General features: G+C 34.9%; 1 protein-coding gene across 1 annotated transcript in view; it reads right to left on the bottom strand.

The window, feature by feature from the left end:
* Positions 1-3377: 3377 nt before the first annotated feature.
* LOC119573901 overlaps positions 3378-13535 on the bottom strand; it is a 16090-nt gene continuing 5932 nt past the window's right edge. Inside the window, exons 4-15 of the mRNA XM_037921005.1 lie at positions 13436-13535; positions 13190-13327; positions 12977-13084; positions 12601-12777; positions 11466-11564; positions 10210-10360; positions 9889-10010; positions 9635-9754; positions 8350-8590; positions 7952-8110; positions 6760-6864; positions 3378-6330 (exon numbers count right to left, since the gene is read on the bottom strand). The exon at positions 13436-13535 is cut by the window's right edge and continues 1 nt beyond it. Coding sequence (XP_037776933.1) covers positions 4922-6330; positions 6760-6864; positions 7952-8110; positions 8350-8590; positions 9635-9754; positions 9889-10010; positions 10210-10360; positions 11466-11564; positions 12601-12777; positions 12977-13084; positions 13190-13327; positions 13436-13535 — 2929 coding nt within the window. The 3' untranslated portion in view covers positions 3378-4921. The remainder of the gene's footprint in view (positions 6331-6759; positions 6865-7951; positions 8111-8349; positions 8591-9634; positions 9755-9888; positions 10011-10209; positions 10361-11465; positions 11565-12600; positions 12778-12976; positions 13085-13189; positions 13328-13435) is intronic.

Here is a 13535-nt window from a genome sequence, read left to right as displayed (position 1 = left end):
ACAAGTTTTGTTCCTATGTGGTACTACCCAAACCCTTCCCTTTTATCTCCCTTGATGTATTTGTTAGGGATGTGTTGAATTATCTCAGAAAGCCAACTGTACATTAGCTTACTGTGTTGCATAGTTTTCAGTGAAGACTTGGGTCATTGGTGATATTTCTGCCATGACCTGTAGGGATTTATATTAAATATTCACATTTTTATCAATTTCATAATCAAGATTTATAAGTTTCTTTCTATCATGTGTATGAATGAAGCAAACTGGCAGGCACACTAGCAGGAACACCAGCAAATACCTGAAAAGGTGATGTCACAAGGACATCGTCTCTTTTTGTGTTCGCCCATGTGTCCATCATCATAACTGGTGCACTGCCATTAAATCAAGTTAAATCGTAAGTAATAAAAGAGATGCTATACATTCAGTGTTTCAAAAATATAATTTGAAAGTAAAACAAGATATGACTCTTAACAATTAATGTTTACCATGTTCATCCAGTATGGCACCAATTTCCTTTAAATTTTTCCTTTCTTTATGTCACATTATGAAAGCATTAATATACTAATAAACTTATAATTATGCAAACCACTAACAAGGTACATAGATTTCTTGTTGCAATGTTACTGCAGTTAACCCATTGCCGATGGGTGGCATGTACGCACATACCATGGCATGGTGGGACCATCTGCCGGGGGCATGTACGCACATGCCATAGAGTATGTATGGACATGAGTTTTTTTTTTGTTACAATCACGGCAAAAGGTTATTTTTCTGCCAGTGAAAGTGTGATTAAGTCGGATTTAACACTTTCTCATTTTTACCATGCAACAAACAAAAAAAAATGCAACAAACCGACAATTTCAACTCCATGATGCCGCACACTGCTTATTCTATTTGGACTATAGACCGAATAATGATCAACTATGGAGTCTATATAACAACAAAAATACCCTTCAGTCTCGATTTATCAGGAAATTTGGCAAGTAGAGACTTTAAAAAATAATGAAAACTGAAAATACAATATATCTTCGTAGTATTACGAAGAAACGGCATGGGATGCTGGTATTTGGCATGATATAAGACCCTGGCAGCGAGGCCCGGGCCGCTATGAATACTACCCGTCAGATAAGGGTTAACACAAACTAAATGAAAAATTTGTCACGTCAAAACCTAATGTTATTAGCAGTGTATACAGAACATAGTAGGGGCAAAGCCCCCTGGTTAATTTGGTTCAGTAAGCCAATGTTTGTGGATTTCCAGAATGGTCAATGGTCAAAACAAACAAATGTACCATGCATCAACTGTTACACAGCATTATGGTCAAGTATTGTGGCAAAAAGGGTAAATGTGAGTTAACAAATTGGATAGGTGGACAGAAGGGGATGAAGAAGAGAAGGAAAAGGAAAGAGGGAGAAGAAAAAGACCGTTCAACATTAGCTAAGGTCCAAGGCAATAGTGATCCATACATTGGGCCTCAGTCTCAGTCTTAAACCCCCCCATGGTAACACCAAGCAAGGGATTGGGGAGTTTTGCATTTATAGCTCTCTCAGTAATGTGTTCACATAAAGGGGTTTCATATACAGAAATACAGTATAGGTTTTGCAATTATTTTATTTTATATCCTATGACATATTTATACACAAACCACATTGCAGAAAATTCTTCCATCAAAAACTAATTATTGTCATACAAAAGAAATGTTAATCCTAATAATGAAGATAGTAGTATGTACATTCATATAGATAAGTATGAAATGAGAACTTCAGGTGGGCACTGGACTTGTATTTGGGCCTACAGTCTAGTCATGATATTAGAAATCAGCCACCTGATACATATTTTTTTTTTGTGTGTGTCATTCTTTACAGCAACTTTTCTTATAGCAATGAAAAAGTAAGTATCATCTATACCTGTATCCATCTAGCTTATATCATCTGACAAAGTATGATCTAGAAGCAAATATGAACCGGCTGACTGTATGTAAGCAACAATTCTGTATTGATGGATATCATGTATGTATTACAAAATTAGTATCAAGGGGACCTGACTTAGTTGTCTAGATCAGTATTTATTTGATGTGACAGTTCTTTCTATGGCCCTCACACCCATACATTCACCCTAGTGAGCCATTTGATGAGCCAGTTAAAAACTTTACTTTTCATTATCAAAACTCTCCTCCATATGAAACACTGGATTAAGAGCATTTGATTCTTATGGACGCAATGAGCACTGAAAAAGGAAAGGCACTAACACACCTGACATTTGCTATGATAGTGATAGTTTGAGACTGCCGCATTATGAGATATGAATGAAACTTCAAAAAAAATTATTCTCTGTTATATAGAAAATAACCCATTTGAGAGTGCTTATGACAAAGACACATTTTTCATTCAAAAAACTCTGTCGAAATCATCAATCACTTCACTATCATATTCTTTGAAATCAGTATTTTCAAAGGATCACAAGTTGAAGTAACTTACTTCTCATCTGCAAAAGAAACAATTTGTGCCTCCAAACAAACTTAATGCCATAGTAATCACTATGGAGCAGTGGAGAAATAAGTGATGTCCAAGAGTTGAAATATTTTAATTTACTTTCCATGCAAAAGGATTTTTTATCTCCAATTAGATTTCTCTTTCAATAATGGCCCACATAAGATATAAGAAATCACTGCAAAGATTATTATTAATGCTAATTTTAAAGTTACATTTATGTAAATACAATACATATAATATTTTTCTTCTGTAGCTACGTAATATGATATGTCCTCTGATATATACAAGAAAATACAATGGAAACTCTCATGCACATTACCTAACATTTAAATTTTAGGACTTCTTTTATCTTCTTCAGACTGTATATGTGACTAGAGTTGGAGTTGTTACAGTTCAGTATCTACATATCTTAATTACATTCCATTGTTCTGTACCATGAAAATGAATGGCAAGAAAACGATAACCAAACATACTGGTAGAATGAATGATAATTTACTAACTTTTACCCAAAATAAGTAACTGGGGGAAAAAGAAAGTAAAGAAAAAAAGAAAAGAAAAGAAAAGAAAGAAAAAAAAAATCTTCAAACGGAAATTTTATTCTAAATATTGGGATTTCTTTCTTTAATAATAAGCTATTGGCTGTTTTAGAATATGTCTGGATATGTCTGGGTAACAAAGATGCATTATCATCTCTGATTCTAATTTCTTAGCTTTCAGAAATGTTGTGTTCACTATAGTATTGTTTTGTAAATGTCTCTGCACTTAGATCGCTCTGCAAGTGCTTAGCTACAAAGGAGTCAATTAGTGGACTTTGTGACCTCACCTGATTTCACCTTTCCTTGAATTTGCAGGTAAAACGTTTGTTTACTAATGCTATCAATAGTGATGCTGTTATTTTTATTATAGACATTATAATTATTATAGTGTTATTGACATTACTAACAGCAATATTAGATACCAGAAAATATTTTTGAAAATCAAGGAAAAGGGTAAACAGGTGAGACAGGTAGTACTCTAACTGGCTCATTGATGACTTAGTACTTGCGTAAAAAGAGTTAATAAATTAAACTCACAGTGGGCATGGCAAGCATGTACATGCCATCCCCGGCGTTTTTGTGTTAAATGTCAAAATATGATCACACCACATGCCAAAGTTGGTAAGATCATTTCTTTACATCTGGTATCTTTATGTGTTATAGCCACAGCTTTAAAGTAAATGTGTGCAATTTCACAAAGTTACTTAAGTATTCAAACATAGAAAATATAATGCAATCTTTATCATACCTTAAAGAAATGTGATTAGTACTATTAAGGAGTATGATTTTAGGAGCTAATATAATATACAATAAAGCAAGCTTAGTTCTATGGTGGACTGATTACTATTACTATTGTTGTTGTTACTTTTATTAATATTATTAATATTAATATTATTATTATTATTATTATTGTTATTATTAAAAAGTAATAATAATGACTTCCATCTGATGAAAAATACTTTGCCCTCATTCGTAAATTCCAAGAGAAAAATAGTGTAATATCAAAATGCATCCTTTTCCTTACCAAATCTGCATTTTTAAGAATTGCATAGTTTTCCAAATAACATTTACAAACTGAACCATTCTGTATATATATGATATTGAATATACTTGTCTCTGTGACTGTGTAATATGCTGTGAACATAAATGGTAATTTTTCTGCAGCCATCCCTATTTGTTCATGAACTACCAATAATGACATTCAAGTAAATAGTTTACTTTTCTTTATATACACACATACACACACAATGACAACTGTATGTACACATGTACTCTTGCTTTATTCACTGTTTCTGTCATTATCTCTCTTTCTCTCATGAATGCACACAAACTTATGTATACACATACACAACATAAGTAAGGCATACAAATACCAAAAGATATCAGTTTCCTGCACATCAAAAGGAAGAATTTTATGTGCTTTCAAGTTCATAGTACAGACATTTTGTACCAACTCTTCAAGTAAATCTTATTATTCAGTTGATTACGTAATACAACACCTCATTGGAATTACTAAACACAGTTTTACCTTTTTAGTCTATGACACCAAGACTTGAAAAAACATTTCCAAAAGCAGACTTAACATGTGTGATTATATGTGAAATACTCCTTTTACAACATTTATTCCAGTTGACAACATCTTTCTACTTATATTTATTATCATTAATGAATTTCACCTTTTATATATACCATATAAAGTTCTACCATTCTCTTTTAAGATCTGAATAAAATATATTATTAAACAGTTAAGCAAAACGTAAGAATTTGCACCTAAATTTGTGTATCAGGCATAATAACTTCAAGCTTCTTTGGCAACACTCGCACACAGTCAAGAATTTCTTTTTTTCTGCGATATTCTAGCATTTCAAACTTTTTGACAAGTAATGCCACGTTAAGTCAAGAAACTTGTGGTGCTGATCTATCAGCAACATGTTTGACACGCTTAAGTGATGTTCCTTGTTTGATTTGATCATGCAGTGATTCACGTAGAGCAGCTAGCTCAGCACTCGTCTTTTTTTCACTGCTTGAAGTTTTGCTTGCAATCCACTGACGCACTTTAGAGGCCTTTTCACTGGCACCTGAACCTGATCGCTGCAACTGAACTCCAGCAGCAGTGCCATTAGGCTGAGGTTTGGGGTTGGGTACAGGAGCCTTTCTAGGACGGAGACGAGGAGACCCTGGAGATACACTCCCCTCTATGCCAGGTGACCTTTGGGATAATTTTTCATTAAGTGTTTGAAGGAATGCTTGTTGATTTGGATCTTTGTTTATTACTGGTCCTGGCTGGCACACATTACCATGGCCATCATCATAAGCATATGTTTGCTGTGACAGAGCCTGTTGCATGTAATGTAAATTAGGCTGGTTGAATGTTGAATGCTGATATAATGACTGTGGCTGCATCTGTTGTTGTTGTTGTTGTTGTTTAAAAGTATAAATCTGATCTTGTCTGCTACTTGCCTGACGATGTGTTGGGGAATGATAAGGGCTTTCCATGGTCATACCTTCCTGAACTGACCCCAGGCGAGATCGACTCATTCTGGGAGACTGACTACCTTCTCGTGTCTGCTTCTGAGCTTGTTTATTAGGAAGTACTTGCTGACCACTGATCTGTGCAGCAAGTTTTGCATTAAGTGTAGTCATAAGTGATGCTCTTGCATCTTCTAAGGAAACTCTTCGTTCTTCTAAAAGGTGAACAGCTTTGTAAGCAGGTTGATTACAACGGAGAGACTGAGAGCGACGATGTGTTACAGGTGATGGAGGCTGATGCTGGCTTTCCTGCAAATTTTTTACTGTGTCACTAACTGTCATTGCACGCTGTTGTAAGCACTTGTCTTGAATAGGTGCTGGGGGCCCAAATGGATCGCAAATGTATCTTATACCTTCTGGTGTTGTCAGATCAGGATCTGGGGCAGAAGTGGATTCTTCTGTAGCATCTTCAAGTAAGAAAGCAGGAGGAGGAGGAAGATTCTCTAAAGAGCCAACCGGGGTGCTTGATTCACTATCTGTACGTTGTAGTGGACTTCCATTACTACTGCTCTGACTGGGGCTTGCACTTCCACCATTACCAATACTACCATTTACACTACTGCAGTTACTCAGATTACTTGCTGATGAAGTTAAATGTACAGGGGAGTTGTTTAGACTTGTGCTTGAGGATGAAGTATTTAAACTTGTTAAGGAATTAACCAGTGGTGTCGATGTACTGATGGTAGATATGGATGGTGTTCGACGTACAGGAGGCGGGGGCTTCTGGCCATGAGAGCCTGACCTACGTAAAGTTCCTGTACGTGGTGAACCGGTACCTGAAAATAGAGAGGAAATGTAACTTTTCATAAAATATTTTTTTCATTTAGTATGTAACATCATTAATAATCATCAATAATAAGTGAGAACAAAACTAAAAGAATGCTCAATGATTTTTCATTTGAAACCTTTAAGAAGAAATTTTAGTATAGATTCTTTACTCTAAGCTTATTTAGCATTCCTTTTCAACAGTATGCTGTATTCTATTTTCATTCTACTATTACATATCTTATCAAAGATCATCTTATTAAATGTAAAATAATGTGAAAGATCACATAAATTGTACTTCTCTAACATGTCCAATTTTAATTATGCTCATCAATATATCTTAGTATATAACACTTGCTATATAGCATATGCTAACTAATTAAAAAAGGAGATTATGACATATGAAAATACTACAAACAAGAACTGGTACATTTGACTACCTGACTGGGAGAGGTGCCTGCGAAGGACAACCCTCCCTGGCTGATAATGGAGCTGAGGCTGGTCAGAGTACCGACGAAGTGTGCAGTACTTGCTTGCATCATACTCTACAACCAGGAATATTTGAAATTGTAAAAGCAAAAGTCAAAACACTTCTAAAATGCAAAAAGGGTACATGAAAATTTTATTTAGATTTTAAGCTACAGCTGTTAATAGGCACAAGGAGTACATGCAGACACCAATGGTAATGAACAATACAATATCTTGATATTAAATAGCCTGTAAGTCTGCTTACTCATTAAGGACAACACATGCTTTATGCACTCAACATCAAAATTAATGATAAGCTATCAACTGATGACATCAACATATCTATTTTAAATCTGAATAACTCTTCACCCATTTCCACTAGACTGCAGACACTAATTCACCTAAACACCTTTTCAGTGTGCCTCTTGGAACTATAAGAAGAAATCTAATGCTCTAGAGACTTGTAGGCCTAAGTGTAAATAAGAACTGCAAATATTAATAAGAACCAATGTAATGTTATGGTAAATTAACATTATTAAATTCATATAGCAAATTCTACCATAGAATTACATAAGCTTCATTAAGAGTGATATTCTTTTCCATTTACATCTTATTATCAAGGTGAATGTGCACATGCATGGAGCATATATATGTGTGTAAATTTTCTACAGGAGAAACAGGAATATGGAGCTGTTCAGATATAATGACTTCTGAAACATCCAAATCATATGGCTTGCAACAGATGGATTATATCATATTTGAGAGAATGATTACCAGTATGAATTATGAGTGAATACCTCTAAAATGAAAAATGACCATATACACTTGTAGAGCTGATGTAATTAGAAAAGAAAAAAATGTACAAAACTGTTTTGTGTATGTAAAAAAAGCTCTCTCCTTCAGTAAATAAAATGTGAAATATCAAAACTGCTTTACTCTATAATTCATCAATAATTAAGTCCCTCTAAAACTTATATATAAACTGGTTTATGAACTGCAAATTAGGAATCTAAACTTGGATGAATAAAACATTAATTATTATTATTACATACATGATAACAACACAGAGAACACAAATGCAGAAACAATTAGAACAAAAAACATAGCAGTAATTCCATGCAAAAATTTAGCACATGCAAAGAAACAACTTAATTGCCCCCTCACCATCTGAACCTGCAGCTTCATCCTGTAGTTGAGACCCATAGCCACTTGATCCGAGAGAAGCATGAGATAATCCATCGCTTTCTGTCACCTCATCAGAAACCTTACCACTGCTGCCAGTACACAGTTCAGCCATATTGCTGTACACAGGCTGAGGTACAACTGGAAGCAATTTTTTTTTTTATGCAATCATACTAGTAGCACTGAGATAACCCCAAATATCAGAAAGTTTAGGAGAATCTAAGAATGACTATATGAAAGAAGCATGTGCTTCCCTATATAACAGCAGTGTTTATTTATAGAAGACAGATCAGTAGTGCATAACTGCTAAACTGAAAACTGAATGACCCAAGAAAACATTTCTTACTGTGTATATAATTATCTGTAATGTATTTACTTACTCATGTCTGGAGCTGCCCTGTTGAAGTCTGGAACCATTGGTAACATCTTTGATACTCCATACTGGGATGTTGGCTGCTGCAATTGTGCCTGAGTCTGTGGCTGTGTTACCTGTGGTTTCTGTTGTGACTGTGTTGGTGTAACAGGCTGTTGTTGCTGAGTTCGAATGCTAGGTTTCTTATCAGGAACAGCTGGCCTTTCCAGTGATGAGCAGCGATTTGGCACAGGAGGTTTAGGCTTGCCCTGTGATTAAAAAAATATAAAGTAAGAATAATACTTTCTTGTAAAATATGTAACATATAGATGTATCAAACATTATTCCATCTTGCAGGGTTGGTAAATATAGTACACTGTACTTAAGATATTCTGCATAATAATTACTCTTACTTTTCAGTGAATCCAAAGATTTATTAACATAAATCATGAATGATGTTTTATCTTTGTGTTTCTTTATGTAGTGAGGCCCTAACTTTAGTGTTCTTTTGATTAGCAATTTCAATTTGGGAACCTTACCATTATCTTAGATTAGCAAGGGATGAGCCAGGAGTTTTGATTATGTGTCAGTGATTTATGTTTTAATGCCATTAACCCTTGAATATAACACAAAATTTAATTCACTCAGTCAAATATTCTTACTTTCTTTTTTGATAATCTTCATTCATCTTAAGTAATTTTATTGAATATTCACCTTTGGGTGAACCATATAGGAAGCAGATATGGTTTAATGTGCTAATTGCATCTGCTGACTGTTACCTGTTACTGGTTTAGGATTCAAAATAAACTTTGAAATATGTTTTAATCATGTCTGAGTCAGCCCAGTCTTGACATGTAGCACAAACTGTTTTTTGTGCCCTGGTTCCCTGTATGTGTGTGTGGCACAGTTACTGGTGAATATTTCTTCCCTTTAATGTATTAAGGTATCTATAATGTTTGTCTTAAGTGCTGTGATTGTGTCAAGGATTCTAAGAGCCAAACTGAGATCAAATGGACCAACTTTGGGTAATACTGCAGACCTTTTTCTCCCTGATTTCTACTTTAGTAAGGCTTTTACATTCTATTACAGCTGCTAAAGTCATGGCCTTACAGCACTCTTTCTGTTTCAACTGAATTTATTTCTTTTCTAATAAAGATCTAGACATCTTTTTTGTTTAGCAATGATTTATATTTGATACATATATCTTACACATATTCTATATGATCAATAAAATGAATTAACCACTATATAAGTAATAATTTCTAAAATTTAGGAAAGAAAAACAATATCAGGGACAAATTGTGGAACCTTACTGTAGCTGTAAGACTCTCCTGGCTGGAGGAAGAAAGATTATGATGCAATGATGTTCGAGATGATCGCCGTGAGATAGTAGCTGTGTGACCAACCAAAGGACTTACACACCCACTTTCCAGCTGTGTGTGATTAGAATATTATAAAAATGCTTGCTCACTGAATATTAATTGACAGGATTTATGGTAAAGCATTTTCATTTTTATTGCAATTTTACATACAAAAAGATAGAGAAAATTTATCACATTACATTTACCTCAAGACAAACAGGACTACATGGCTGAGAACAGATTTGTGGAGACACTTGTCCACTTCGACCTTCTGGTGGCTGAAATGTGTACACAGTGAGAGGAGGCCTGTCCCGCCCCTTCTCATAAGCTGGAAAAAATGTATAATTAATTACTTGTATCATATGATCAATCATTTATCAAACTGAACCATAGTTGTTCCTCTGACAGAAATAGTAAATGAGCTATTTAATGCAGGCATGTTTCTATAATTACTACCATCATACTCTGTGAAATGTAACTTGATAAATAGAGATCATATGAAAATAATTTGTATGATAAAGCCATACCTGATGAAATAGTATGTGGCCTGTCTACTAGTGGTGGTGTTGTCTTGTGATGCAGTGCTGGATCAGTCAGGTTTGGCCATGTAGCTGTAGATGTTGCAGGCGAGGGGGTGCTGTTTTCTGAACCACATGACTGTTCAGACAACCCTGATGCCTGCAAATATATTTTTACATCAAGATTCTCTGGATACTGATTGTTTTTGCATTCATATTAACATGTTTAGAGAAAGACAAACATAAGACATGAATGTCTGACTGTAATAAAGTATGCTTATCAACATGTGAATCATTAAGCCAAATCATGTGATTTCTATTCCCATACACTAAAATATATGTTTATAAATATATCCAGGATACTTGATGTAACTAATGCTTCATAATGTGCACATATTACACAAACCTTTAATAACAATTACATATTTCATCTGAAAATATGCAATTGTGCATGACAAATACAAACAAAACACACTTATATTCTAGAAACATTTCAAGCAGTCCTATGGTAGCTTTGAATTATCTAGATTCATATCTAAGAAAATGAGCAAACAAGTTTGTCAGTGTGTATATATGCAATTAAACAAACAAACAAACAAACCAAAAATAATAAGAGGTGCTAACGGAAACGGAAAAAAATAGCTATTCCGTCTTAATTACTGCAAAACTGAAGGCATACAAATACTGTAGTGAAGAAAAACATAACCATTCCAAATTAACTAAAATGCCGTGTACAAAAACAGAGTTTAACAATTCTCGCAGCCAATAGGAAATTACAGTGAGATTTCATTAAACATGCTGTCACAATGCATCATCATAGCAATGTCAACACTTTCAAATTCTAGATGCACAAGAAAAGACTTGTAACAGCTTGTATAACAATCAATATTCACCCTGTGTAGTCTTGCCAGCTATGAATATTAAAATAAAGTTCAGTCACATTGTTCAAATATTAGAATGTTTATATGCAAATTTTGAAAAAAGAGGTGTTCTTTTTATTATTCCATGAAATAACCAAAATCACTTTCTTTAAAATCTTTACAGTTTTTCAGTAAGTGAAGGCATTACTAGGGAATAAATCCTACAGCAAACAATAGTTAGTCTCATCTAATATTTTACTGAATTAATATGGCTTACAAAGCACTAATAATGACTGTAGGTTATGTGAAAAATGAGTGAAGTGTAGATTTCATCAATTTCCCAAGATGCCATTGAATCATACCCTTCTTCAAATAAGGCTATAATCAGCACATCTAAGTGTCTACCTGGAGGCTGGCAGAGATGTGTGGGTGGGGGGGATGGCAGAGCGTATCCTGCGAGGTAAAGCCGGAGTCCTGCGATGACACACTCACCAGCCTTGTACCCTAGAGACAATAACATAACACACTACTACCACACAAAAAAGAACTGAGTTGAAATAGTAAAAAGATATAAAAAAAAGGGATAGATTAAGAAAAAAGTTAATCAACTTAAAAATAGTGCAAAAAGATTCCTATGAAATCTAAGTTAAATAAAAATAATGTGATATAGAATTACTTGCGTGTTCAAAATAGGAAAAAATTAAGATAATACTATATCATATGAAATATAAAATAAATAAATATTAGAAAATACTACAGTGAAGTGTTTCATAAACTTTTAAACCAAATTCTATTTAAAACAAATAATAGTGTACTAGAAATAATATATCAAATATGCAACTTTCTTGAAAAGACAGTTTCTACAAGTTCTGGAATAGGAATGCTACAAAATGTGCTTGAATTTCAATCTATATAAGAAGAAACTACAAGGAACAAAAATAACAGTAAATATAAATGAAAGATACAAAGCCAAACCCAAAGTTCTGTTTTGTTTTCAACTGATGAAAAGGAAGGGACACAACCAGATACTCACACTTACATGAAGCTGAAGTTACTTCACTTCAGAGCAATGAAGATTCTGCTGCAAACTAAACCTGATTATCTCTAAATTCTTCAAACTGCGGCTAACCTGATTACATATTCCTTTCAGGCAAGATAAGTATAAAAAAAGTAAAAAGAGACAGACAACCATATTCAAAAGATCAAGTGAATGCATACAAGGATAAACCAATTTTGCTACAAATCTAGAGATGGGAATATCTTGCCTAATCAAGGAAAGAAAAAGTTGTCTTTCTGAATATATTTTCAATGAAGTGCCCTAATGAATGCATGTACTTACCTACAATATTTCTGACAGACTCAGGCTGAGGACTGTAAATCTTATTCCAAAGAAAACATTAATCTCACCTTCCTTTCATACCTTGCTTGACAATGGGGACAAAAACTGTGGAATGTTATGCAACAAAATATAACATATAAATTGTACAAATCTACTGGAAATGCCAACTGCAAACTACTTCCACACAAGTGCTCCACTAACCTGGCTCACAGAGCGTGTCCTTGTGTGATGGGATGGGGAGTGGGTGGAAGAGGATGAAGAGGAATTAATGGAGGATATGGAGCACATGGAGGACTTGCGGGATCCTAAGGAGGAAGGGGAGGAAGGTGGGGTTTGCCATGACCACTGTGTGTCACCACCCTTGATGTCCAGCAAAACCTGCAAAACAGGAGCATTACTTAGTATATCAGGCTCATATCAAACAGGGGCATGTACATTTTTTCTGTCAAGAAATGTATAAGTCTAAACTTCATACTGTTAATCTAGAAACAGTTTTAGGTTCACATGTTGAAAAATATTATTATGCTAGTGACGTTATTCTCAAAATCTTTTGTTTCAAGGAACACTGGCACTATACCTGTTCACTTGCTGGTGGTAAGATATGGGGATCAGCAGAGTGCTTCTCAAGCTGGGTCATGACCTCTTGTAGGTGACCCAACTCACTCACCAATCCCACTTCCTCCACCTGCAGAGGAAAATAATATCAGAAGCAAAAGTCTTGATTATGGTCAGCTATTCATCACAACGAATGACAATTTTAGTACGTAGTTACGAAGGCAGCGTGACTCACCAATACAGGTCTGAGAGCGTTGGCGAAGGCGCAGTATCGCGCCCGTTCCTCTGTGAGGGCAAGACGCACAGCCGATCGCTCCACCTCCTCCAGAGCGCAATATCTTGCTCGCAGGTCTTGCACGGTGGACTCCAACACCTGTAGGTTTGGCTTTAATTAGCGTTACCTGAACGTGAATGACATGAATTAACGACAAGGCTGCTGCTGCATGGCTATCCTAAAGGCAACGCAAGTATCAATGCTGACCTTGTTAAGTTCAGAGTTTTTCCCTGCTTTCTTTGCTTTCTTCTGAAGTCGTGAAGCATTTTCTGTCCTCTTCTTGATTTCAGCCCTCGATTTCTTATAT

Source organism: Penaeus monodon, chromosome 6 (assembly GCF_015228065.2).
Source record: "Penaeus monodon isolate SGIC_2016 chromosome 6, NSTDA_Pmon_1, whole genome shotgun sequence".
NCBI classification, from domain to species: domain Eukaryota; kingdom Metazoa; phylum Arthropoda; class Malacostraca; order Decapoda; family Penaeidae; genus Penaeus; species Penaeus monodon.
Note: the sequence above shows the minus strand (reverse complement) of the source record. Positions and strands in the feature narration are given on the sequence as shown.